The sequence below is a fragment of the Penicillium solitum genome, assembly GCF_028829755.1.
Source record: "Penicillium solitum strain IBT 25940 chromosome Unknown utg000001l_segment0_segment0, whole genome shotgun sequence".
Classification (NCBI taxonomy): Eukaryota; Fungi; Ascomycota; class Eurotiomycetes; order Eurotiales; family Aspergillaceae; genus Penicillium; species Penicillium solitum.
In genome coordinates this window covers 3,760,220-3,787,631 of record NW_027072121.1, presented here as the reverse complement: position 1 = coordinate 3,787,631, position 27,412 = coordinate 3,760,220, and the positions used below count along the sequence as shown (strand labels likewise).

General features: G+C 50.1%; 8 protein-coding genes across 8 annotated transcripts; 6 read left to right on the top strand and 2 right to left on the bottom strand.

Moving 5' to 3' along the window:
• Positions 1–2,813: 2,813 nt before the first annotated feature.
• Positions 2,814–4,118, top strand: N7455_001457 (uncharacterized protein; the record flags this gene model as incomplete). The annotated part of the gene is made up of 2 exons (XM_040950897.2): positions 2,814–3,225; positions 3,280–4,118. The coding sequence occupies 2 exons, from the start codon at positions 2,814–2,816 to the stop codon at positions 4,116–4,118; spliced, it is 1,251 nt and encodes a 416-aa protein (XP_040817981.2).
• Positions 4,119–6,025: 1,907 nt separating this feature from the next.
• N7455_001456 (uncharacterized protein) lies at positions 6,026–7,138 on the top strand (the record flags this gene model as incomplete). Its single annotated transcript, XM_040951688.2, has 3 exons — positions 6,026–6,286; positions 6,357–6,827; positions 6,893–7,138. 3 exons carry the CDS (start codon positions 6,026–6,028, stop codon positions 7,136–7,138), a joined length of 978 nt encoding a protein of 325 aa, XP_040818236.1.
• Positions 7,139–9,456: 2,318 nt separating this feature from the next.
• N7455_001455 (putative RNA binding effector protein Scp160) lies at positions 9,457–13,524 on the top strand (the record flags this gene model as incomplete). The annotated part of the gene is made up of 4 exons (XM_040951635.2): positions 9,457–9,850; positions 9,910–10,157; positions 10,217–12,491; positions 12,545–13,524. The coding sequence occupies 4 exons, from the start codon at positions 9,457–9,459 to the stop codon at positions 13,522–13,524; spliced, it is 3,897 nt and encodes a 1,298-aa protein (XP_040817563.2).
• A 1,153-nt stretch (positions 13,525–14,677) lies between these two features.
• On the bottom strand, positions 14,678–15,452 carry N7455_001454 (cytochrome b5-like heme/steroid binding domain-containing protein; the record flags this gene model as incomplete). The annotated part of the gene is made up of 3 exons (XM_040951954.1): positions 14,678–14,845; positions 14,991–15,120; positions 15,334–15,452. The coding sequence occupies 3 exons, from the start codon at positions 15,450–15,452 to the stop codon at positions 14,678–14,680; spliced, it is 417 nt and encodes a 138-aa protein (XP_040818210.1).
• A 1,008-nt stretch (positions 15,453–16,460) lies between these two features.
• On the bottom strand, positions 16,461–19,784 carry N7455_001453 (putative ubiquitin C-terminal hydrolase; the record flags this gene model as incomplete). Its single annotated transcript, XM_040951277.2, has 2 exons — positions 16,461–19,496; positions 19,554–19,784. 2 exons carry the CDS (start codon positions 19,782–19,784, stop codon positions 16,461–16,463), a joined length of 3,267 nt encoding a protein of 1,088 aa, XP_040818501.2.
• Positions 19,785–20,186: 402 nt separating this feature from the next.
• vps27 (ESCRT-0 subunit protein VPS27) lies at positions 20,187–22,579 on the top strand (the record flags this gene model as incomplete). The annotated part of the gene is made up of 5 exons (XM_040950976.2): positions 20,187–20,254; positions 20,354–20,486; positions 20,551–20,832; positions 20,892–21,663; positions 21,720–22,579. 5 exons carry the CDS (start codon positions 20,187–20,189, stop codon positions 22,577–22,579), a joined length of 2,115 nt encoding a protein of 704 aa, XP_040817892.2.
• Positions 22,580–23,203: 624 nt separating this feature from the next.
• Positions 23,204–25,084, top strand: N7455_001451 (uncharacterized protein; the record flags this gene model as incomplete). Its single annotated transcript, XM_040950967.2, has 1 exon — positions 23,204–25,084. The coding sequence occupies one exon, from the start codon at positions 23,204–23,206 to the stop codon at positions 25,082–25,084; it is 1,881 nt and encodes a 626-aa protein (XP_040817978.2).
• Positions 25,085–25,409: 325 nt separating this feature from the next.
• On the top strand, positions 25,410–27,366 carry N7455_001450 (cytochrome P450; the record flags this gene model as incomplete). Its single annotated transcript, XM_040951443.2, has 4 exons — positions 25,410–25,763; positions 25,832–26,029; positions 26,099–27,178; positions 27,247–27,366. 4 exons carry the CDS (start codon positions 25,410–25,412, stop codon positions 27,301–27,303), a joined length of 1,689 nt encoding a protein of 562 aa, XP_040818362.2. The 3' UTR covers positions 27,304–27,366.
• Between the last annotated feature and the right edge of the window lie 46 nt (positions 27,367–27,412).

Here is a 27,412-nt window from a genome sequence, read left to right as displayed (position 1 = left end):
AATCTTTTACAGATAAGGTTACTAGAGTATACAATTAGAATCGAGTCAGAGACACTCTATATGAAGAAACATATGTTCAATCATTTTAGTCCAGATGGTATCCTAAGAATAGAACTAGTCTCAGACTTCTACCCCGTTTAATATTGCCTCTTATCACAGTTAACGGTTTCTATACGAGATCCACTATCTTTAAAATACTCATTAAATACTAATTGCTACATCTTTTCTTAATTCAAGGACATTCTTCTTACTACTACTCCGTAGTAGACCTAATAATTAAAGCAAACAGCGAAGTACCTGTACACTCCGTTCAGGCCCCTTCTGCCCCTGACAGGTAGCCGGACACGTCCCAAAAAGGTTAAACCGCACAGGGTTGGACGGGGGTCAAGTGTGACGGAAGCAAGCCAACATCACTCAGCACATTGAAATTCTTGGTTGGGCAGCTGTTGATTTAGACCCTGGAGCCCTAGCAAAAGCACCACATAGATCCCTCCTGAAATTATGGCCATTGTAACCGATTTGCTGGGCCGCGGGCTTCGGGGCATTTTTCTTCCATATGCGCCACCGTTGGTCGCCTTCAATATCTCGCCGTTTGCTATTTCAAATTTTCCCACAAACACCAAAGTTGATCAGGGTCTGTCTGTTTACACTGGGTCTACCATGGTTCTCCGTTTCCACATTTCATCTCGACTCGGATCGGTATATAGCATCTCTTCGATATGGCTTTGGCGTTTACACCCCATATTGGGAGTAGTGAGACGGGATGAGACGTGGTCCGGGCTCTACGGGCCTTTTTCGACTGGTCAACTTGTATTCAAAGATTGAGCATTATCTGAACCTCCTTTTCACCTCACCATCGTTGGTCCAGTCAAGCGAGGCCTAGGATTTGGCCTGGAATCGAACCGTGAAAATGGTGTGGGCAAATTGATCCCATGACTTCCATGGGGCTTTCTGCACATTGATATCTCACTTTAATAGGTTAGCCTCGATATCTACTCTCCTTGGCGATACAATCCGAGATCCACAGTATTTGAGAAGAAACAAGAGAAAAGGGGCAAATCGGCCGAAAGTCGGAAATTGTTGTTGCCTGGATTATCAGGCAGTCATAAGACGAGACATCATAAGCGATCTCAACATCCATCCATGGATGCATATCCATGTATTCATTCAACTTCAAGACCACAGAAATGAGCCAGTTTTTCAAATGTATTGTTTAAAGACGCAACTATAGAGAATCTCAGCGCATGATGCTTAAATCTCACCAGATCTGGCTGTCCCAATTAACACCGTAGAGCAGAGCAGTGTGAACACTAACGTTCCAGATGTTCGTGACTCCACCATAGAACATTCCCTTGCTACTCAATACCTTCTACGACCGTCACTCCAATTCTCGGTGACATTGCCGCTTATGACGACAGGTGGCGCAGGGATTCGCCCCAACCCAAAGCTGCCCAGTAGTCAGGTTTACCGCTTTTGATGCTGCTACCAAGGATGCGCGTGGTATTGCTGGTAGCTTTGGTCTGCCTAATGCAATTATATCCTCGCCTGATCAAAAGATGGTCTATATCACTGGTAGCCCAGAGACCATTGACGAGGCCAAGGAAGATACCTTGCCTACCACGTTATATGTTGATTCGAACTTCAGAAATTCGGTCTGTGGGTTTAGTGTCGGTCTTCCTTTGCCTAACTATGTATTTGATGCGATCAAGCTTTATTCCGCCCTGTTGAACCTTATCTACGTAAAGTTCAAGTCTGTTCGAATCATTAATACCGGATGATATACAAATGTTTACATTCAGATGTGATATTCATGGGAACGTTGGGAGGAGGCTCCAACCTGAACTACTTTGATATGATGAGAGTAATATTTGCAGGCGGTTAGTAGTGTCTAGATTTAGGAGAAAAACAGAATGAAATCCTATGACAAGAAGGGTCCCTTCACTGACCAGCCAAAGAGGTGCGTGGTCATCCATTTATCACGTCCAGTGGCATCTATGTATCATTTGGTCTTCATATATAGCTTGATAATCCTTCAATGATACCATATACCGGGCTGTGTCCATTCGCAGTGAAATCCTTGAGCTTTATGTTAAAGATACAATTCTGGGCAATATCATGTCCACGGCTTTTTCAAGTTACCCTAATTTGAGAACGTACACCGCTACCATTTGCTTGCAACCAGGTCTGTTTATTATATCCAATATCCGTATAAGTAAATTAAGAAAGAAATTATGTCGTAGTATTCGACTAGATTGACAAGGACTGTCCTTGCATGTGACTTGAAAATCATCAGGGTATGAGTATGAGGATTGCACACATAGCAACCACTTCATTTTGTTTATCTTAGAAGCTCTTCTCCCACATCTCCACCCTTTCCCACACCACCTCTCCTTCCATTCACACTTCTTATCAAGTTATCGCCCCTCTGTACCACCGGCATGACCTAGCTGGCAACTCATCTGATCGGGCTCTTTCCCTTCGTGGATGGTAGGCCTTCTCTCGTCGGATTTACTTCTCTTGCTGTCACGTATTCAATCTACTTCCTTGCACCCCCACTCGCTTTTATCTGGACTCTAACAATTCGCTCGGTGACACATAGCGTGGCAAGCCGTCTCTTCAGGAAGTTCCTCTCTTCCAAAGTCTTCTGTCTATCTTGTCACGCTTCCCTGCGATACTACAGTTCTCACATTTGTCCACTTACGCAAGTCTACTCTTATCACTAGTCTATTCGTCTTAACCTTACCTTCTCTCTTAATCAGATTTCTTGACTCTCGCGTTTCCCCAGGCTCTTTCCCTTCTCAAAACACAACATTATGGTGGGAAACACTACATCTCCTCCTGCTGTTACTGCAGCCGAGAATACCAAAATCGAGAATACCACAATCAGTTACTTGTTGTTCCGGCTCTTATCCGGTAACAAAATATGCAAGGCAACGGAACTTGCTGCGTGTCTTCCCAAGTGGCTTGGCGACGTCGAAGATAATAACCCGATTCCTCCTGATATCCCAGAGCTACTAGCTCATCTTCTGATCCCATTTGGTACATCATCTGTTCTCGAACACATCGGGAATCTTTCAGTTTCCGACTCTTTGACTGGTAGTCAGAAGTGGATGATGAAACTCCGCATCCTCATGGAGAACAAAACACATGAAAAGCTGTTGCGGAAGTTGGAATCTATGGGGGATCAAGAGGTGTCATTCGAAGATCTCTGTGACCAAGAGAACGGTAAATACACTGTTCAATTCAAGCATCCGTAGACGATACTGACATCACGGAAAGCTCAAGAAGACAGTATGGATGATTATCTCGTCGTTGACCCCAAGCGGACCGTACAATTTGACCATGATATGCGGGATGTGATGACCCGGGGCGACAAAGACGCAATGAAAAAGCATCCCGACGTCTTTTACGTGACCGGCTACGTTGCCTGGACGGTTCGATCTCCTTACTGGAATGTCGCCTTGGCCACCGATGATCAAGGTAATCGACTTCTCTCAGATGATGTCTTGGATAAAGTCCTTCCTAAATGGAGACAAATTCTCACCGGGGAGACAATCCCGACCCCGAAATATGGCGTTGTCGATTCTTTTCGTTCGTGGCTGGCTAGTGAGGAGAAAAAGGCCAGTGATCTCGGCAAACCTTGGCCAAAGACCCCTATCAAGAATGCCTCTTCAGCCTCAGAGCCCAGATTTGAAAGCCCCAGAACCCCGGAGCCATATTCTCGCTTTCCCTATTCTCGCCCTCGCAGCACGAATGCGAACCGTCTCTCTCCACTTGAATCCACTCCCGATGTCACTGACAGCGAGCAAACTGAAATGCTCCGAGAGATACTCGCAGAAGTCAAAGAATTGAGGAACATGATCGGCCAACTTATCGAAAGGAACGAAGCGCTCGAGTTGACAGAAAATCAAATGTATGGATCTTGGCACCAGGGCTACCCTCCCATTCCTCAAGCAATGCAGCCAAACTATCCCGTGCCACCAGAGGGTCCATTCGTCGGTGCTCAATATTATGACCCGGCACTTGAGCAAGATTGGCAACACTGGAACTCACAGTACTATGACCAAGACCCCACTACCATGCCAGGCCCGGGACCTCGTTCGGCTGATCATATCTAAGCCTGTGCATAAGCTAGGAAGGGGTGGTACTCATGTAGGAGTTGGTGGGGGGGTCTTTGACCCAAATACTGGAATACAGAGAGAGTTAGGGAGTGGTGGTGATGAAAAGATGATACGTGGATGGGCAAATGTGGTTGTGTTCTATGTTGACATTGAGGATCACAATTGTTCGTCGCATTATCATCTTGTTGCCATACAGTATCGGAAGAACGAGTCTGTTAGAATATTCAAATTGAACTCAATTTCGCTCTATTGCTGGTCCTATGTTCTTTATCAGTTAATAGATCTTGAAACATCTGGCGTAGTTTCTGGTTCATCTTAACAGCGATGTGTGAAAATGTGCCAACCCCCAATATATATAAGACGGTGATAACTTCGATAAATTGAAATTTGGCACATTGTCTGACAGAAAGATAGAAAAACGTGAGTAGGAAACCAGAAAAATTGTCCTTACGCCCGTTGATTGTCCGCATTACTCTACCCAGGTGGGATATCCATAGATATTCTTAGCAGAGCTCAGCCCTGTCCCGGCAGTGCAATGCTGATTGATCAGACTTTCCAAGAGGCTCTCATAAGCCACCCCTAATTACCCCAGTCCGCCCCCAGATCAACCCCGCCTTACTTTGACGCCGATCTCCAATATAACTAGCGGTAAGTCCAATCACTACATGTATACAGTGAGACTCAGCCTAGCCGAGTGTTCTTGGCATGAGTATGATTACTTGAGAGAAACCCTACTGAGATTAAAACCAACTTATCTACGGAGTACATCGGGCGCTGTGCCCAAAGCGAGGCCCAAAGGGGCTCAACAGCACGGTTGTCTGATCTCGGGCGATTTATAGCGCGGATGACGTGTTATATCGGAAAATTTGTTTTCGTCGTGCAGATTGAATTAACCATTTCCTCGGGCCAGATCAAGTGAATATGTCTTTAGCACCTGATGTGATTCACTGTCAATATGGCGAAGTCCCCCGCTTTTTGATGCTTTTTGATGAAGAGACTAGTTGAGCTAGTGTTGGATCTCACGCACAGGACCTCCCAGATGATTGGCTTAATATCGTCCGTAGTTGGTCCACATGGGTGCAGATCATCCACCCGGCGTAAACAAGAATCAAGCCACGCAAGTTAATGGAATGTGATGTATTCCACGATTTTCATTGTCTGGAGATAACAATAGTAGAAGATGGAATAACAATAGTAGAAGATGGAATTAAAATTTTAAATGGACTTGACCTCTCCTGAAGCTCTCGCATAGAATTCAATAGCGTTGGGGTAGATGCTATGTCCCTTGCTGATAGGAATGTGGAACCAGCATACACTTGCAGGGACAACACATCTGCTATCCCGTTCCTAGTGCCGAGACTGCTACCGGGACCTTTAGCTTCTAGGCTTTTAGGTCAGATGGTCATCGGTGTAACTCATGTGGGGGAGATATGCAAAAGATCAAATCGAGTGAAGCTAACACAACTTGTGTTGACTGCGCCTTGTACGGAGTACAATGGGAGACATCACAAAGATTAAAAAAGTCCGATACGGTAGGTGCATGCACTCTACACTATGATAATGCTTTGTTTATGCAGCCAACACTTGTTTTTTATTCTTTTCTTTTTTTAAGGATCCACAGGAGCAGGACTCCTTAGAGCTCGGTAATGAGCTCATCCCTTTTGGGGCCGACTACAGTTAGACCGGACCCAATACTGACATGCACCTTACATCGCCCAGATACGATGTGCAGGGGGTAATAGCCGATGATTGGATTAGCTGTTTATATGCGAAGTGGTCGTACTTCGGGCCCCAATCTGGTGGAGCTGCGAATGGTGTAGACCAAATCAACATAAATTGGACGTAATTCCTCCTTCCCAGAGTGTTTTCTATTCACAGCCCGATCCCCTTTCTGTTTATACATAATGTTTGGTCTCGTCCCGCTTCTATTTACTGCCCTCGCCAGCGCATACCCCAACCGGGGTCCTTGCACAGGCAACTGCTGGGCCCATGACCCTGCCATGATCCAGCGTGTGTCTGACGGGAAATACTACCGCTTTTCGACGGGCACCGGTGTTAGCACTCATAGCTCGCCGTCAGTGAAGGGTCCATGGACAGACCTTGGTTCGGCGTTGCCAGATGGGTCCAAGATTACCCTCGATAACGTGGACAGCACGAATATCTGGGTAAGAAAAGACCCGAAAATACTCAGGAAATAATATCCATGTCCAGTAGCTAACATAGTCCACCTTATAGGCCCCTGATGTCCACTACCAGAACGACCAGTACTATATGTACTACGTCCTGTCACAGATCGGCACTCGGAACTCACAGATCGGTGTAGCAACATCCAAGACCATGGAACCTGGCAGCTGGACAGACCACGGCTCTGTTGGTCTCCCTGCGAACGATGACTACAATCGTATCGATCCCGCCTGGATCACCATCGGCGGCAAGAACTACATGAACTTTGGTTCCTTCTGGGGCGATATCTTCCAGGTCCAGATGGAGACCCCTCTGCAAGTTGGCAGCGCAACTCCCTACCAAATCTCCTGGAATGCTACCCTCAACCACCGTGAAGAGGGCTCCTACGAGTTCAAGCACGGCGATTACTACTACCTCCTCTACTCCGCTGGTATTGCGGGCAAGTACACAAAGACATTCCCAGCTGAGGGTGCCGAGTACCACATTCGTGTTTGCCGATCCTCTACCGGTCTTGGTGACTTTGTATGTTTTCCAATCCTCTCGTCCATTCGCACAAAAACACTTTTTCTAACATTTTTATCTTCTAGGTTGATGCCGATGGAAAGTCCTGCAAGGAGACCGGCGGCACCATGCTCCTCTCCAGCCACGGCCAGGTATTCGGACCCGGTGGCCCTGGTGTTGTCAATGACAAGGACCTCGGTGTGGTCATGTACTACCACTACTACCCTCTTGCCACCAAGCAGAGCACCACCGTATCCGACAACGCGAACTACAGGTACGCGTGGAACGTTCTCGGCTGGGAGAACGGCTGGCCTTTCGTCAAGGCTACTTAATGCACACACTTCTCGTGGCGGGCTCGCGACGCCGATACATATTTCTTTCACATTCTTTTCTTCTATTGTCCATGGTTGAGCTCATATACTTTTGGGGGTATTGCACTCACTTGCTCGATACCCATGCCATCTTGATGTCTGTCATGATGCGCTTCTTTTTGTGTCTGACAACTCTTAATTATATAATGCGGCCCTTATATTCTTATTTGGGTCAATTGACTGCTTGGATATCTACAACATTTCACTTTCGCTTAAAATCACGTACAGTTGTCGAGTAGCGCCATGAACATCTCCCTGATCCATCTAGCGTCCATATACCCCAACTCAAAGATCGAGAGCACCAATTTTTAGATAGAATGTTATCTATGCCAGGGTAATTCTCCTCAATAACCTTGGCAAGCGCACTGGCATAGTATGTCTCCACCATGCCCACAATCCAACCGGCGAGACCGCACAGGAATGCGGCCGGGCCCGCATACCTAGCCAACCTCCGAGAAGAATCCTGGCAGGCATCTAGATGTAGCCAGTTGGGCTTCCTTTCCGAAGATTGACAAAGAAGGAGATTGATTCTCAAGTATCTAAACAACGAGAGGAATTTCTCTACATACATAGACTACAAGCTGCCGGTTCTGGCTCGTAATGCCTAGGGCGAGGATTCCCGCACATACTAGGCAGGAGTTACTGGACTACTCGTTGGACCTTGGCAAATGGGGATGCAAATAGTTGGGCTGGTAGTGCGCCCAAGTAGGCAACAATAACCGACTGCTGGTGTTGGCGCTTTGTTGGTTTAATTGGTGAGGAGCAATATATACTTCCAGACAGGATCAAAAGAACGAGGAATCCCACGAAGCCGAATTATGGCTCGTGTCTACGATCAAGCTGATGCAGGAATCCAACAGCTTGCTAAGACAGGTATCGTGATAGCAAATAAGACATCAATAAAGGTGCGTTAGGAATACAGCTAGAAAGGCCATTGGAGACATTGCCGGGAGATGTCTTTCAGCTATATAGTGCCCTAACACCCATAGATATTTCGTCTAGTACATAATCTAGGACCCTTCAAGGGTTCAAATTTTAAATTATAAACTATATCATCATCATAGGGTGACACCCTTTCTGGGTAAAAATCGTCCCAACAGCCTAGCCGAGGGTCAAACCCCGAGACAGTCGAACTCCAAACGAACACTATCCGATATCTGGCACGGAGATATTGCCACAGTGGATAATCTAGGCCTACATATATCCAACAAAATGCTACGAAAAGGTCAACCATAGCACCTTGAATTCAAATGAATGTCCATAAGATTCAGCCATTATAAATCCAAGTTAAGCTTTACGGGAGAATATTGTCTCTTTGGTGGGGCTGCAGAAGCAGATCATATCATTGTTTACATTTAAAATGGTTGAATATCATTGGAAGTCGTTGAAGGTCATTGAATATCACCCATCCCCCTATATATATACAACCAAGGTGTAGCCACAGTGACGTGCATCATCAATTGGCCACTTACCACACTGTGGCCACGTGCGGAATCTAGTTCTGGGTGATATGAAAGAGAATAAATTATAACTTATATATGAATTCAGTTATTCTTGAGATTGCTTATAAATGTTCTGCGATTGCCTCGGTGGACTTGAATGGAATTCCGTTGCCCGTCCCCGGATGAGAGCGAAGAACAGCTATTACAGCTATTAATATTATATCTCAAATTCACCCGGGTAAGTTCAACTCAATAACTAATTATTATCAATTCCAGAAAGAAAAGAAAAGAAGAGTCAAAAGAGCCCCCAAAAAGTGCAAAGTGTAGTCACGGACTCGGAGAAAACTCCCCCGGAGATTCGAGCTGGCCTTTTCTTGTGTACTTTACTTTCTGCAATTGTCCGGGGTTCTCGATCTTTCTTTTCCCTCTCTCACCTCTCACCTCTCCTCTTCTCTCCCACCTCTCCTCACTTTTCTTTTCAGGTGGCTCCTCTCTTTGAGCCCCTGTATCCTTCTTTTTCCCTTTTTCGATTCTCGGCGCTTTGTCAGTCCAAATCGCTATTGCATTTTCCTGAATTGCATCCGCATTCTCCTGAAAAGCTATAATATATCCCACTCAATTACAAAAGAGGAAGGATATAATCTCACCTGTGAGTTATTTCCAAGTCCTTGTCATGCCATTGATTGCATCCGGGTTTACGATGATCTGTCCTGATCCGCCTGGATCTGTCGTGATTGCATACTGACCCGGGCCCGCGTTGATTGCAGGATCTTGTGCATAGCCCATTTAAACCTTGTCTCCAACCCCGATTTACCTCTTCGATTCCCATCACTCATAATGGCTTCGGAAGCATCTACCTCTGCCAACGGCGGATCCCTCGCCGCCATGTTGGAACAGCAGCACGCCCGCGACGAGGAACACAAGCCCACTGTAGAGGAAACCGTGGACGAGGAGGACCTCAAACACCCCCCTCTGACCTCACTGCAGCCTGATCAGCCCCTCCTCGTTGATGCTGACACCCCCGAGCCTACCACCCTCGCGCAAACCGTTTCCCCAGCGCCCGCCTCCAAACCCGTCAAAAAGGCCCCGGCATTCGACGTTCAATCCGAAGAATTGTTCCCAGCTTTGGGCAGCGGTCCGAAGCCTGCTGCCCCCGCGGCCGCTACATGGGGTGCGAAGAAGCCTTCCGCAGCCACTACTGTCGCAAATGGCTCGCCTGCGAAGTCAATGGGTACGTGGATTACTTTGGAGCGCCCCCCGAATTGGACAAATTTTTTGACACAGGAACAGAGATCCCCCGTATCATGGCCCTCCCCGGAAAGCACATGGAGCAGCTGCGCCTAGCACCCTCCCAGATGCAACCCCGTGGACAGATGAAGAAGCCTCTTCGTGATATCCTCCGGGATATCTCCCGCAGATCGAAGGCCAATGTTGATATGCGCGGTGGCCCCGGTGGCTCAATCATTTTCGAAGGAAAGGGCTCCGTAGATGCAGTGCGCCAGGCTCTCCGCGAGGTGGCTCAGCAGGTTGGATCTAAGGTATGTGGATTGGACGTGCGCAAAGCAAGTATCTAGGGCTAACCAATTTGTCTCAATAGCAATCCGTCCGTGTTCCCATTCCCACATCTGCGCGCGCTCACATCATTGGCCGTCAAGGTACTGTTGTGCAGGATATCCAGACCCGCACCGGTGCCCGTGTTCAGGTCCCCCGCGCCGACGGCAACGCTGCTGGTGCCGACGATGATGACGATGATACCATTGATATTTTGATTGAGGGAGATGCCGTGGCTGCGGAGATGGCGCGCCGTGAGATCGAGGCAATTGTTAAGGAGCGCGGCTCAAATATGAGTTTCCGATTGAAGACCGTTCCTCCTGAGTTCTTCCCCTTTATTGCAGGTGCACATGACGCCAACGTGCGGGCCATTGAAGAACGCACAAAAGCGCAGATCAATGTTCCGCGCTATGATACTTGGTCGAGCCAGCCCCCTCCTCAGGAGGCCAGCCCTGGCCAGGTCCAGTTCGTGCCCGTGCCTGATAAGCACATTTTGATTTCCGGAGAACGGGCTGCGGCACAGGAGGCTCGGGCTGAGATTGAGCGCTTGGCTGCCCAATTGCACCAGCAGCTTACTCTGCGTCAGCTGGCCATCAACCGTGGCCAGCACCAGTTCATTCTGGGCAATGAGGCTGATGCTCTGCACCAGTTCGTTGCACAGACTGGATGTGCTATTGTCCTGCCCCCTGCCTCCGATGAGAGTGAGTTCCTCACCATCACCGGTCCCCTTGACCAGATCGAGGCTGGTATTGAACACGCTATGGATCTTGCGACAAGCATGCAGATGGCTAGCATTGATCTGTCCCGCCAGCACCCCAATGCCCCCGCTGGTCCCAATGCCCACGCAAGCGCTCTCTCGCAGTACCTCCGCCGCCGCCAGGTCATTAAGGAACTCGAATCGACCTACGATGCGCACATTGCGCTTCCTCCTAGCGTTGGTGGACCCGTCACTTGGGAGGTGTACTCCCGTGACGGCAAGAACACCATTCGTGCCCGCTCCGATATCATGAACCTAGTCCAGGCTCTCCCGCCTTCTAGACTCCGCCACGTCTCTGTAGACCCGTACTTCCACCAGTACCTGCGTGACCGAAGCGCCAGCGCCCTTCAGGGTGACTATGGTGTCCACCTGATGGTGCCGGATGACATCAACTGCCCCGAAGTTGTTCTTGTCTACGAAGGTCCCTCCGCAACTGCCTCTCGCTTTGAGGTCCCCAGACAGCGCCCCTCCCCCGCAGATGTTGCAGCCTTCGAGAAGGGTCTTCAAGAGGCCCAGGAATTCCTCCTGGGCGCCCTCGGAGACCAGCTTGACATTGTTGCCAAGACGGTTTCCGTCCCTGCCAAATACCAGGAGAAGGCACGTAAATTCATCACCCGCGAGCAGGAGGCCAAGGGCGAGGACAGCATCCCTGTGCGTGCCATTGTTGGTGATGCCAAGGGTTCTCAATGCCAGGTTTCCCTTCGTGGTCCCTCGGCCCTGGTGGCAGAACTTGTTGCCAAGGTGGAGGCTTTCGTCGTGGAGCAGGAGAAGGACGATCTGGAGCGTGGCTACACCACTAGCTTCGACTTCCCCCAGAAGTATGCCAACTTCCTGATTGGCAAGCGTGGTGAAAACATCAACAAGCTCCGCGAGGAGTTCGATGTTGATATCAAGGTGGAGAACGGAAAGGTCGAGGTCAAGGGACCCAAGGCCAAGGCGGATGCTACCCGCATGCGCATCATCAACATGGGCAAGAAGTTGGAAGATGAGACCACTCACATTCTCAAGGTCCCCGCCCAATACCACCGTGAGCTGATCGGCCAGCGCGGAAACCAGGTCAACCGTCTTCAGGATCGTTATTCCGTCCGTGTCCAGTTCCCCCGCGCAACCGTTGCCAATGATGACTCCACGGAAACCGGCAGCGATGCTGGTGGTGCTCGTCCCCAGCGCACTCAGCAGGCTCCGGATGAGGTCCTCGTTAAGGGCCCCAGCAAGGGTGCCGACTCTGCTCGTGACGAGATCCTCAGCTTGCTGCAATATGTCATTGAACACGGTCATTCCGCCGCCATCTCTGTGGCCCAGAGCCAGGTCGCATCCCTGATCGGCCAGCGTGGTCGCGAGATGGACAAGCTTCGCGCTGATACCGGTGCTCAGATTGATGTCCCTAACGCCAACGACGCACCAGATGCATCTGGCCGTGTGGAGATTCGTGTCAAGGGTACTAAGCAGCAAGTTGCTGAGGCCAAGAAGATCTTGCAGCAGCGGGCTAGCGAGTTCGATGCGACTGTGACTAAGACCATTGAGGTTGAGAAGAAGTACCACAAGGCTTTGATCGGTGGAGGCGGTATGTTTTTATGCAAAGTGATATGCTTATTTTCATTGACTGACTTAATATAGGTGCCAACATCCGCAAGATTGTCACCGAGGCTGGTGGCCCCACTGATGGTAGCGCCGCTAGAATGGTCCGTTTCCCCCGTCCTGAAAGCACCGAATCGACTATCCGCCTTGAGGGCAACGGCAAGATCGTGGAGAGCATCATCGCCGCGATTGAAGAGTTTGTCAAGGAGCGCCAGGACCAGGTCACGGAGATCATCGACGTCCCCACCGCCCAGCACCGCATGCTCATCGGCCGTGGAGGCGACACCCGCCGTGGCATTGAGTCCAAGTTCAACGTTACCCTTGATATCCCCAAGCAGGGCTCTGGCCGTACCGATGTGAAGCTCAAGGGCCCCAGCAACGCCGTCGAAAGCGCCAAGGAGCACCTCAAGTCCATGCTGAAGGAGCAGCACGCGGAGACCATCGAGGTCCCCAGCCACCTGCATCACGTCCTCGCCGACAATGGCCACATCTTCCGCCGCCTGCGCAACGACCACCAGGTCACCGTCGACCACGCCGGCCAGTCCGTGCCCGTGCCTGCCCCCTCTGCCGCTGAGGACACCCGCACCACAGCTGAAGGCACCGACATGCCCCTGATTATTGATGACCCCAGTGTCACTGCCGATGCACACTCCTGGACCATCGTCGACAACAACACCGCAGAGGTCGCCTCAAGCCCCTTCCCCTGGGTTCTCAGCGGAACCCCGGAGAACGTGACCAAGGCCCGCGCCGTCATCGAGAAGGCTCTCGCCTCGGCAAACCAGCAGTCCACTACGGGCTACCTGATCCTGCCCGACCCCAAAACCTACCGCTTTGTCGTTGGCCAGGGCGGCAGCCAGATCAACGCTATCCGCAAGAAGACCGGTTGCCGTATCAACGTGCCCAAGGACCAGGCTCGCGGTGAAGCGATTCAGATCCGGGGTACCACCAGCGGGTTGGAAGAGGCCAAGGAGATGATCCTGGAGGCCGTGCAGAATGGACTCCACGGCGCTGCGCGATGAGTGGTTATGGTTTGTTATTGCGACGGTGGTTTTTGATCCGACATAGAGAAACCGACTTTTACACCACCCTTCTCTGCTTTAAATTCGAGCGAGCGGGAACAGTATCATTTTAGTTCTTTTCTTTTGGCTTTTTTTTTTTTTATCCTTCAATTCTTGTTTTCATCTTTTTCCTTTGGTATCTATTTTTCATGAATATTGGTTTTTTAAAAAGAGTTTCTTTTGATCTTCCTTTCGCATTTATTGCTTCTTGGGCCTTTTTCATCCTATTGTGTCTTCTTTTCTTGTAGCTACTTCCCCCCAAATCTGATTCAGATTGTCTACGAGGAATTGATGGACCTGACTCTCTAGTGAAAGAGACGGAGTATTGCCCAGGTGGCTTTCCAATCTAGTTCGTAATTGGGCTAGCTAGTTACCTATGTATGTTTAATCTAGCCGACACGCTACGATATGCATTGCAATATAAAATTGCCTCCTAGAAAAGGAACCGAAGCGAACGTTGTCGAAAAGCCAAGCTCGGACCCAATATCCCCTCATCTCCTCTCATCTCCTCTCATCTCCAGGCCATTGGAAATCTCTTTCACCGTAAGATAGAATTGGAGATATTGGAGATGTATCGGAGAGATGAGGAGATGAGATGAGGGGAATGTCAGACATCGGATCGTCGTCCCCAAAGGAGTAAAGGACTCCGCCGGGTGTGATCTGCGCCAATTGCCGTATTAAGCTCAGGCCCGTACCTACGCATTAAGGTATTAAGCCCGCTAGGCCAGATGTCTAGGTGGCAGGTGGGTTTTGTTGATTATGATATCTTCAATGTTCCAAGTCCCGAGGTATCACACATCCACGCTGATATAGTCATTTCCGAAAGAAAAAAAAAGATTAATCCAATAAGGTATGTCGACAATACATATAGATAAAAAAAGGTAATATAAAAAAAAAAAGAGATGAATACTCATAATGCCCGAAACTCGAAAAAAAACGCTCTTTGCTCTCTTTGCTCTTTTAGCCATAGCGACTCCCCCGATCCGTATGGAAAAGACGAGTCTTTAAATCTCAGATTCAGATCTGCATTCTGATACCACATACAACCCACTCAGTCCTCTCACAGTCATCTAATTGCAAAAAAAAACAAATACTCTGGACACAGCGGGCCAGTTTACTGCTGCTGAGCCTGTTGAGCCTGGAGGTAGTTGTATGCGCCGTATGCGATAGCGCCACCGACGAGGATGACGGCGTAGAGACCGATGCCAAAGCCGGAGGTGGAGGAGGAAGACGAGTAGTCTGAGCTGGTGGTTGCCTTGGCCTTGGGCTCGGGGTCGCCGGGCTATTTTTGATAGATTGTCAGTTATTGGTACATGTGATTGTGTGGGGTTGGGGGGTGCCGAGGGTAGAAGGGGGACACATGGAGTGTGGGGGGAAAGGTGTATTTGTAGTAGGGATGTTGGGATGTTTTGGGGTGGGTTGCGTACCATGCGCTTCACATCGCCGACGAACATGCCGTCGTCAAGGAGGGCGCGTGCCTCATCGCTGTGGCCGACGTCGTCGAAGGCTTCGGTGCAGTCTTGGCCGGCGAGATCGAGGAGGACTTCCTCACCACCGCTGTTGGATTGGTTAGCTTGTTGGTTCTGGGGTTGGTTCTGGGGTTGGTGAAGCAATGCGACAGGAGTGAAGATAATAGGTTGAGGTGGCCTTTTTTTCTTGTTTTTGTTTTCTTGTTTTGTTTCTTCCTCTTCTATTCTCGCTCTCGTTCTTTCGCTTTGGGTATTGGGATTCTGGATTCGAGGGCAGTGGGTAGATATGGAGACAACGTACGGGTGCTCATTGGCGAATGTGGTGCAGTCGTAGACCTTGTCGTTGATGATCAGGTAGAGATCCTTCTTGTTGTTGTGCTCGGAGACCTCCTGCAAGGTGAGTTCCTTGACTTCAGACATGGCGAATTGAGATATCTGAGTCAGATTTGGCGGTCAGTGGACAGGGTTCTGTAAAGACAAGTGAAGGAGGGGATGTTGTTGAGTGGAGTTGGCGATAGGAGAAAACAGCTCCGAGAAATGTTGGGAGATAGGAAGAACCACTTACGGGGGTATTTCGGGGGGTGGAAATAATAAGTCCAAAAAGCAGCTCGGGTATTGGAAAAGTATTGGAAAAGAGAAGAAAAGAGAGGAAGAGAGAGGAAAAGAAGAAGACAGACAGAAGCCAAAAAAGGAACAGAAGAAAAAGAAAGTCCCCCAAAATGTATCTGGTACGTGCGGCTGGGCGGTCTCTTCTTGTGGAGCCCAGGTACCGGGGACTCTTTGATGCCGCGAATTCCACCCGACTCTTATAAGAGAGAGAGAGGGGGAATTAGGGGGATTTCTAATTGGATAATATAAATTCTAGGACTTTCTATTTCAACTTTTGTCACTTTATGTCTAATTGAATCGGATACTCTTTTGGTACACACACCGTATATGTTGTGCTAGATAGGATCTGGGGGGGACGAATCAGGGGCCGCTTATTAGAGTCCATAGAAAGGAGGGGGAGATCTGGCCTGGATGGGGGTTGGTGTGCATTACCTCTTTCAAGTCTTCAAGACTTGGATTTTATGATAGAGTATATAGTATAGTACATAGTCTAGTATAGTAGTATAGTAGTATAGTAAAGTACTCCGTAGAGTATAGTAGAGTAGTACATCTATAAACTCAACTGCCTGGCCGCTCTGCCTCGTTAACCGTAACCTCGGGGATCAATTCTCGGGTAGCACCGTCGGTATCCGCTTTCCGCTGGCGGAATTAAGAGGAAGGGTATACATACTATGTTTTAGTATTTAGCTACTACTAGCAAGTAAACGCTAAGACTGTGTATAAAAGATCCATAATACTATGTGCATAATAATATACACCCCCAAAAAAAAAACCTCTATCCAATCGTTGATCATGACAATGTGCTAGAAATCAAAACGCTCATTTCGCTGGAACTCGCTCATAAAACACAATATACGCCTGCTCGTTCTGTAACCGCTCCCGCGGCCGAAGCTCCCGCGGATTGAAGTCCGTGGCTCGATCATCATCGAATTTCCGCCAGCACTGCCGCTCCGCATCGCGGACCAGTGAGATGTAGTGTCCGCTGCCCATGGAAGACCCGAGATGCCGTAGCACCGCAAAAGCATCGTAAGTAAAGGGCGGGACCGTGGCCCCCGTGGTGGGCGGCATACCGGGTTCCGGAGGGGGAGGGGAAGGGTGAGCAATCACAAAATCGTCCATGCGCAGACCGTGAAGCGGAAATTCGATGGGGGTGTGGATCTTCCGTGCACTTTGGGTCTTGGATGCAGAAAAGCGCTTGAAGTGGACAACGAGAATCTGGGGCGCTCGCGTGATGATGATTTGCTTGGTTGCCATTCGCTTGCATTTGCAGTGTGGGCACTTCCAGACCTCGTCGCCGCTCAGCATCTCCTCCTGGCAGTAGCTACGGAGACACTGGTAGATATCACCGGCACCGGTCGGTGGGATCTCAACGCTGATACTGTAGAAAGCCTCGTAGGTAGTGGATGTTTGTCGGCAGGTTGTGCAGCGCAGTCGACTGGCATGTTGTCCTGCGAATAGTGACGAGATAAAAGACTCTTCTCGGTGGCAGTATCGGTCCCATTCAATTCGGGAAACTTTAGTCATCGGCATTCGCTCTCGTTGCATCTCCTCTGAAAAGGTCAGAGGTCGAAGCGGGGTTCGCTGCCAGTTGATATTGAGATCCTCGTGGAGGCAATCTACCACAAAATCAAAGAATTCTTTGGCATCTTGCTGCCGGTCGATGGCCCATTCTCGATTCAAGCGTCCACAGAAGTTCCGGAACGAGGTCGGCATGATAACCTCGACATCGTTCCTCCATAGTGACCGGGTCAGGTTCGCATAAAGTCCCGGCATAACGCCCTGAGACCCCTTCCAATTCTTTTGTACATAATAGCGGAATCGATTGTCGATGAAGAACCTACTCAGTGGAATCGTTGCGCTGAGGCATTGAATGGTGGAATTCATGTAGCACGTCACACCGAAATTGGTTAATCCAGTCCGTGGAATTTTGAGGCGATCTAGGCGGGAGCTTGGAGCGTACAGGGCTGTTCGGCTCGCCGAATTCTGTCGGTGCAAATGGGGTTGAATTTGCCGTCCATCAGAGACGCCGCTATAGCTGGGACGAGGCAAAGCAGGGGGTGGTCGAGAGGGGGCCACTGACATGTGTGCAGCATAATTTGGAGTAGCGGCAAGGGGAGGACGGGGATCCGCGTGTGTCATGGACTGTTGAACATCGTGCGGTTCAGGGAAACGACGCAAGAAAGCCTCGTATGTGTGGACAAATGGAGTGGTAGGCTCCGGTCCCGTCTCCTCGGGTTCTTCTGTTAGTGAGTCTTCCTCGGCATAGGTGCTCGTGTCGATCTCCTCGACTTTAGATTTCTCCATCCACTCGGACAACTCTTTCGAATTCAAAGGAGTGAACTCGCGTAGTCGTCTCTTCCGAATTTCAAGGCTTGAATTCGCACTAGCCATGGTAGGCACTCTCCCGAGGGGCCGACCAGGTCGAGGCACAGGCTTTCTGGCCTGCAGAGAACTCATGACAGCAGCAGTCGAGGATGTCGCAAGGGATTGTTGCCCTAAAAGATCGATCCAGGCATCCAATCCACCCAGCAGGAGAGCCGGAGGCCGCCCGGCCTTTAACGGTTTATATGCATTGAACTCGTAAAGAGTATCATGGAGAGCTCTCAAATGGGGTGCCGACGTCCCCACCGGCGAGCCAGCGAGATAGCTGACAGAATCGGCGCTTTGATCATAGTAAACCACAAGGTCGTACTCGTTCCGTTTCTCAAATAAGGCCTGCTCATGCTCCGGTGAAACAACAAGTCGCTCCTCTAGTTCTTCCGCTGAAACGTTCTCTTTCAGAACCACAGGTTCTATACAAATGATAGATTTTGCATATACGTGACCATTATCATACTGGTCTCGGGCCCGAACATCGATCAACAGCACATTAAATTTCCGCAGATTTTCGAGGAGGCTCTGTGCAGTTATGGTTGTGCTGTACGGTAAATCGGGCGAGTTGCTTCGCGTCTCTCGCGCCGAGTTCAAGCCATTGGGTGTCAGAGATCTATACGGATTCTCATCAAAGCCCCGGGTTGGACTGACACGTGGTGAGTTGCTGAATTGTGAGTATCTTGGATTGCCTGAGTGCGTGCTCTCCGTTGATCTTCTCGGGGGGTTGGATGTGGGCTTTGATGGCACGGTGAAGACAGGGCTATAGGCCGGGTCCGGAGCACGTGGTAACGACGTATTAAGCGGAAGCTTCGGTGGAATGGTCGGCACATTGGGTGAAGATACCATGCCGCGAGGCCCCAATGGACGTCTTGGCGGCGGGGAGCTGTGTGTCCCAATGGGTACATTCGACGGATGAAGTGGGGTCTGCCCTGCAGATCGTACAATTGGGCTTCCCGGACCAGCAGTACGTGCCCCCAACCCATACTGGTTGGAAGGCGGAGACGCCTTGAGTTTGGCAAAACGTTGCGCAAGCATATCATCTGGAGGACTGGAAAATCGTTGCGGACGTGCCTCTGTCTCGGGCATTCTTTGATACTCAGTCGGACTTGGCATTCTAGCTAAGTTTGTTCCAGACTCTCGATTCTCACGGCCCCGTGGCGTGACAGAAATTTGATCTGGGGATCTGGATGTTAAGATACCGGTTGGCTGCATGCCACTGACCAAATTATCCTCGATGATGTCCCGCTTGATCGCATCCATAGTGCCTTGTTTGGACCGCACTGCCTTCACTAGGTCGGCGAACTCCTTGTACCAATCAGGGCGTTGGCTGACGGTTCGATAGTCTGGATGATGGGGGATAAGATTGATGGTAATTTCGGAGGCACGAAGGTACTGGACGTAGGCTTTGTCGTTGTAGTCGTCATCTGCGAGGTTCCTGGCCCTTTCGATTGCATCGGCGGCCGTTGGCAAGAGAATACTAAGCTACGATCCTTGTTAGAAGAAATAATTGGTACAATTTTCCACAAGTGCAGCACATACCGGTGTAGTGTCATTAACATTTAGTGCAGCAGCCTGGTCTTGCAGGTCTTTGATATTGGGGAACCGAGGTCGCCGCGGTGGGACGAGAGGGGTCTTGCCCTTGGGATATGAATCCGGTCTGTTGACTTGTCCGCTGGAATTCATGTCGTCCCCCACCGAGTAAGAACGCCGGGTGTCCTTCCACGGTGGTACTTTTGGGGGAGATGGCAAAGTCGCCGCATCGGAGGACATGGTAGATCCAGGCAGCGACAAGCGGACTTAGCGCATGGTTATGTCCAAGACCAGTGGAAAAAAAAGAAAGTAGAGCCAAACCGGTGGCGTGACCAATCCGCTTAAAAGTTAATCAATTCCAAATAACAAACACAAATAACGAAAGACAGACCAGAGTAAAGAGGACAGATCCAGGGACACAATGCGGGATGCCTCTGGGGTAATCAGATGACAGTACTTCACCGCCCCCAGCCTATGACGCCAGGGGCTTAGTCACTATTATTGAGGTGCCTGGAAGCTCCTCCTCCAACTTGACAGCCTGATCTTCATATTTGCTGCATTTAAGTGTCTTGGCTTTCTGCAACACTATTGTGATCTGTGTTCCTTCGATATTACACGCTCTTCCGGTGTTTAGCCTTCACCATGGCAGGCTGGTTCTCTTCAACCTCGCCGCTCGATGAGCAAATCGAGCGGGCGACAGCTTCCTCCCTGTGAGTTTCGATTGCCGTGCTGTTATCATGCCCGTATCTACCGGGGATACCTGCCGGGATTGTCTGAAATGAATGATCATGTGGCTAACTCACTTTTAGGGAAGATATTGCGCTCAACCTGGAGATATCAGATATGGTTCGATCAAAGAGTGTTCAGCCCAAGGATGGAATGAGGTCTTTGAAACGGCGACTTGAGAATAGGAATCCCAATATTCAGCTGGCGACACTGAAGGTGAAACATTCCTCCCTGGTTGATGATAGGCTTGGAACAAGCGCTGATAAGCCTGCCCCTCCAGTTAACGGATACATGTGTTAAAAACGGAGGCACCCATTTCCTGGCCGAGATCGCGTCTCGAGAATTCATGGATAACCTTGTCTCATTGCTGAAATCTGAAGGCGCTCCCCTTAATGCCGAGGTCCAGGGGAAAATACTAGAACTTATTCAGAACTGGGCCATGGCTGCACAGGGCCGTATGGATTTGACTTATTTGGGCGAGACATATCGCAAATTGCAGAGCGAAGGATACCGGTTTCCACCAAAGACAGAAATGAGCGGCAGTATGCTGGAGAGTAGCGCAGTGAGTGTGTCTTAAATCCCTCGCCCTGAAGCGGAAGCTAATTCGTGAATCTGTCTCAGCCTCCAGAGTGGATCGACTCTGAAGTCTGTATGCGATGCCGGACTGCCTTCAGCTTTATGAATCGCAAACACCACTGCCGTAACTGCGGCAACGTTTTCGACGCGCAGTGTTCAAGCAAGACCATTCCTTTACCGCATCTTGGAATTCTGCAACCGGTCAGAGTAGATGACGGATGTCATGCCAAACTGACCTCGAAGTCATTTGCGCCACCGGGAATTTCGGACCGATCTGCGTTCAAAAACAACTCCATCAGCAAATCTAACACGATGGAACCTCGTGCTGGTAAAGCGGATACGGGATTTGATGAGGATTTGCGTCGAGCGTTGCAAATGAGTCTCGATGAAGCCGAGGGTAGAGGATCTTCCGGGTTTGCACCGCAGACAGGCAACGCCCCAGAACCTGCGAAACCCGCCCCAGTACTGGAGAGTGTGGACGATGAAGATGCGGATCTTAAGGCTGCGATTGAGGCATCCCTGCGTGATATGGAACAGCACAAGCAAAACCATGCGGCCGCATTGAAGAACGTGCCCACTCCAGGTTCTATCTTGCGCGATTCCTCTAGCACGCCCACTCCATTGCCTAAAAATCCATACGAACTAACCCCTGTTGAAACCGAGAACATTCATCTCTTTTCTACACTGGTTGATCGGCTCCAACATCAGCCGCCGGGCACAATTCTTAGAGAGCCGCAGATTCAGGAACTTTATGAGAGTATCGGTTCCCTTCGACCAAAGCTGGCTCGAAGCTATGGAGAGACCATGAGTAAGCATGGTGAGTTCAACAGTCTTACCATCTTTATGTATAGAACCGCAAGCTAATCGCCACAGATACATTATTGGATCTCCATTCCAAGCTCTCTACGGTTGTACGTTACTATGATCGGATGCTGGAAGAGCGTTTGACCAGTGCCTATTCCCAACACACCCTTGGGCATGGAGCTGTTCCTGGGGCGGCGCACTACCCAAATCTTCAGCCATCGTTCCCTACTCATGCTCCCGATGTCCAGAGTGGAGCCGAGAATTTCTATTATGGCACTCAAATGGACAGCTCTCGCCCACCTACTACCATGTATGCACCGCATAATGTGAACAACGATGGATATCGAGGTCCACCTAGCGCCTTCCATAATCCCGCATACACATCACACACTCAACACGGAGCTCCCACGAATGAGTCTCACGGCCACACCTGGGGTGGAAATACCCATCCGACCCTTGGATCATCTTCACCTAACAACGCCATTCCAAATAACTATACCAATGCTCCAGCACCAAGTGCTCCGGCTCAATATTACGCAGGACCACACGACCAAGACTCGGCCAAGTCACCCGGCACAGAACCTCAATACCAGCCGTCGCCTGTTATGCACCAGGACTCTCAGTATCAAGCTAGTGCACCTCCCAGCGGCCCTACCCCCGTGCCCGATCAACATGCATCTGCCGGGTATGCACAATCGTCAGGCTATTCGGTGCCGCCTACTGCGCCAGCACTTCATCAGCAGGCAACGGAGCCTTCTCAATCTTACTACTACTCGCCACAGTCTCAACCTCAACACCCCCCCAACACTGTGCCATCTGCCTATCCTTCAACTACCGCTGGACAACCGGGATCGTATGTACAGGAGACTTCGCAGCCGCCTTACCAGCAATCAGCACGACCAGTGGAGGAAAACCTTATTGAGCTATAGCGTAATTACATTTGTTTTCGGCGTTATCTATGGCTTTATCTTTGTTTGTTTTCTTCGCCCGATGATACCTAAGACTTTTAGCAGATTGAATGTGTAGCTTGAAGTGGGTGAATAAAGAGATTCTCATGTATACACGAAAGGACATTGCCTATGTATACTGCCAATAGTTATCGCCAATATCATTTAGGGCTTTTTAGAAAAAAAAAAAATAGAAAAAAAAATCTATTGTCACTACAGATGGAACAGGATTTCCATTTATAACCTTTTTGGCGCAGAGTCAACTGCCTGAGGCATTCCACAATACTATTACCCGCTCCTTAATCGCCGAAGACAGCGAGATCACCCTCTCTCTTCTTCACTTCTCTAATTCGCCCCCCGGATTTCTCTCCTGTTCTTCTTCTTTTCACATTCCATTTGATTTTTTTCATTCATTTTCAGTGGTGGTTCAAACCGGTGTAACCCGGCTTCCAGCTATTGAGTCTTCATTGCTTTTTGCCTGCATGCTCTCTAATCTGCCGTGAGACCTCTTGATCAACTTGCCTCGGCCAATCCCCACATTCTATGCTCCGTGAGCACAGCTGATTACCCGCCTGTGGCTCCTCTGGGAGCTTTTCGCTTACCGCCATGCCTACCTCTAACGCCTCAAATACCTCTTCCCCTGTTAAGCGCCCGGGTCTCGGTCGCCGTGCCGTGTCCTCCCATGCAGTTGTCACGCGCAGCACCAATCCTAATGACCTATCATTGTCCCACTCCCAGAAGGCACTTCTACATCATAAACCTCACCGCGCCCATGTTGTTGGTGCTCGCAATCACCACCGCAACCCCTCCACCAGCAAAAACTTTAACAAACTCCAACGATTCCAACTAGCTCCCGAGACTGCTGGGCGGCATCATCAACGCAAGAAGTCGGCCCCCGCAACTCCAATAGCGAGTCCAAAGGAAAGCGGACACGTTCGCTGGGATAACGTTGTGGATGGTAATACAACTGATCCTTCCATGAAGAGAAACTATTCCACTCCTGTGTTGCGCCGGAATCCATCAGCCGTTGGGAAGAAAGCGTTGGTGACCGAGCGGCCGGCCCCTGGCGCGGTAAAGAAAAAGACGGTCGGATTTGAACTGGGGGATGACGAAACCGACGAAGCTGAGTGGGAAGATACCACACAGTCACCCGAAAGTACGAGGCGCAACTCGGTGGCACCATCCAATCCCAGCGCAGACAATAGCACCGTTCTTGTCGACCACCTTACCTTTGTCAAGCGACCATATCCGCAAATGCCTCGAGCGACCAGTCTCCCCGAGTCGATCACCACCAAGTTCGTTCGACAGCGTACTGAACTAGATGAGGATGATGCGGAGGAGGATGAGGAAGCTGAACAGCAGGATTCGGACGAAGAAGCCGATGGGTCTAGTCAGCACACTGAACAGGGAGATATAGCAACCCGCCTCCTAAGTCCTACGCACTCGTCCAAAGCACCCCCTGCCATGTCCTCTATCTCAGCTATGGTGAAGCCAGAAGCTACGAATCTCAATCCCGCATCGCGTAGTAGCGCATCTCTCAACCTGGCTGCTGGCCAGGACAACGCTCGGCGCACATTCTCTACAACCAGCATGGCCAGCATGCCAGGCTCTCAACCCCAAGCCACCTCATCCTCCATGGAAGGTGGAGTCTCAAGGTTCATTTTGAACAACAAGAATAGCATGCAGGCATCTTCTCGCACCGACTCAGATCCAAATACCCCCTCATCGTTCCTCCCGCACTACCACCCACAGACGCCGCCCTCTCCGAACACCGCAGCGGCTAAATTGGCCGCGTCTCCTGCGCGGCCGCGTGGTGCAGACCTGCCTTCTCGCACACAACAGAAACTCTGGCTTCAACGTACTGCCACCCTCAATAACTCTCCTCCTGATAACCATGGAGTGACCGCAGCAGCTCCGCCGTCTGCCATCGACCCAACGTTTATTGCCGCTAGCCACAGCACTTATGACGCCGGCAGGGGGCTTAATGGCGACGGTCGAGCGGGCGGTGCAGGACATGACAGTGAAACCCGTCATATCCGCAAGGCGTATGAGAAGACATCCCTAGAACTGATGGTCGTACGACGTTTCCAGTCTCCCACCGGCCAGAGCTTCGCTCGTCTTCGTCATATTGTCCGAGGCAACAAAGCGGGGCACGGATCAGCTCTCGGCAAACCAGTCAAATCAGCACCTTCGCTGCCCCTTCTGCAGCAAGGTAAAGGGCCCAGTCGCCTCAGCTCCAGCCCTTCATCTAAATCCCACTTGCGTAATCCAACCCCCACCGCCTCTGAAGATCCAGCGACAAACAACGAACCTCTCAATACCGCAAAGGCTGCCAAGTCCAATGATCCATCTCATCGCATCCTCTCCACTTCAGCCGAAGCTTCGCGTGACCTGAGTGGTGACAATGACGAAGGATTCCAGATTAACGACAGCGCCATGCTGATCCGCCGGATGTGGGAGAGCCGAGAGGTCGCCATCCATGGCTAATTTATGATTTTTCACCCTTTTATGTTTATGACGGTTAGCTCTATGGTTGTTCGGCGTTCGCATTCTAGTTTTTCATTACAGCGATTAGGTTGGACATAATTTATTCTTCTGTTTTTTTTTGCTCTTGCACTGCACTTTTGCTCCATTATGTTGATATGAGTAGCCAATGCCACACATTTACATGGTCATCACATCCCACTATGCCCACTATGCCCACTATTTCCTGTAGATCCAAAACAAATCAGCTGCCTAAGAGTGGCCCCTGGCGGCCATTCTTGCCGTCGGCTGGTGTGACATCCGGGGTAGGGTTGGATGGCCTGACCGGATGATTAATCGCCAATCCTGGCCTCCTGATTTGTCCTACAAAACCCTAACTATATGGCCTCATACAGCATACATCCAGACTCCAGACTTCAAACTCCTTCATTTTTTGTTTATCCAGTCTATAGTCAAGGAAACTATCATGGACATCATCCCGTTGGTAACAGGTCAGATCCTGTGCATTGCATACTACACCTCCGGACTTGTTCTGGTGTCAATCGTCCTCAATGTGATCAACCAGCTTGTCTTTTACAACAGAAAAGAACCCCCTGTTGTCTTTCACTGGGTTCCTTTTATTGGAAGTACAGTTGCCTATGGCATGGATCCGTACCAGTTCTTCTTCGCTTCTCGTGCCAAAGTGTGTATATTTTGCTGCCCTTTATACTTCCAAAGTGAAAGACGACACCTACTAACGAACACACCTAGTACGGCGACATCTTCACATTCATTCTGCTAGGCAAGAAAACAACTGTTTACCTTGGCATTGAAGGCAATGAGTTTATCCTCAATGGAAAGTTGAAGGACGTCAACGCCGAAGAAGTCTACGGCAAGCTTACAACACCGGTCTTCGGATCGGATGTTGTCTACGACTGTCCCAACTCCAAACTCATGGAGCAAAAGAAGGTATATCTCCTTCTAACCACTCATTACACCTCCAATACCCAGAGCTAATACCCAACCCTTTCAAACTAGTTCATCAAATACGGCCTAAGCCAAGAAGCCCTAGAATCCTACGTCCCCCTAATCGCCGACGAAACAAGCGCCTACATAAAATCATCCCCAAACTTCAAAGGCCAATCCGGCACCATCAACCTCGCCGCCGCCATGGCCGAGATAACCGTCTTCACAGCAGCCCGCACCCTCCAAGGCGAAGAAGTACGCTCCAAGCTAACCTCCGAGTTCGCCGAGCTCTTCCACGACCTCGACCTAGGCTTCACCCCAATAAACTTCATGCTCCCCTGGGCACCACTGCCTCACAACCGCAAGCGCGATAAAGCACACGGCCGTATGCGCGAGATATATCTGGACATCATCCAAGCGCGACGGGAAGCCGGCGAAGAAGACAACGTCAACGACAGGGACAAAGCCAAGGGAACAGACATGATCTCGAACCTGATGCGCTGCGTGTACCGCGACGGGACTCCAATCCCAGACAAGGAGATCGCACATATGATGATCACCTTGCTGATGGCGGGCCAGCACTCGTCGTCCGCGATTAGTTGCTGGATCCTTCTCCGACTCGCGTCGCAGCCCGAAATGGCGGAGAAGTTGTATGCTGAACAGATCAATAACTTGGGCGCTGATCTCCCACCGCTGCAGTACAAGGATATGGATAAGCTTCCATTACTTCGCAATGTGATCAAAGAGACGTTGCGTATCCACTCGTCTATTCATACGCTTATGCGGAAAGTGAAGAATCCTATGCCGGTGCCTGGGACTGAGTTTGTTGTTCCGCCGTCTCATACGCTGCTCTCTTCGCCTGGTGTGACGGCGCGGGATGAGCGGTATTTCCGTGATCCGTTGCGGTGGGATCCGCATCGCTGGGAGAGTCGGGTTGAGGTTGAGGATTCTTCTGATACGGTGGATTATGGGTATGGGGCTGTCTCTAAGGGAACGCGTAGTCCGTACTTGCCGTTCGGGGCCGGTAGACATCGTTGTATTGGGGAGAAGTTTGCGTATCTTAATTTGGAGGTTATTGTTGCCACGCTTGTGAGGGAGTTCAGGTTTTTCAATCCTGAGGGGAGGGAAGGGGTGCCGGACACGGATTACTCGGTGAGTCTTTTCAAAAGGGTTTCTTTTGGCTTGGGTTGATGTGGATATATGGCTGACTTTCTTTCTAGTCCCTCTTTTCACGTCCTGTGCAGCCGGCGACTGTACGATGGGAAGTCCGGTCATAGGGCTGGAAACCGAATACAGTTGATCTTAGTCTCGTCTCGGCAAATCAAGTTTTTATTATGAAAGGTGCCTAAAGGTTTGTATCTTAAGAAGACGATCATAATTTCACAA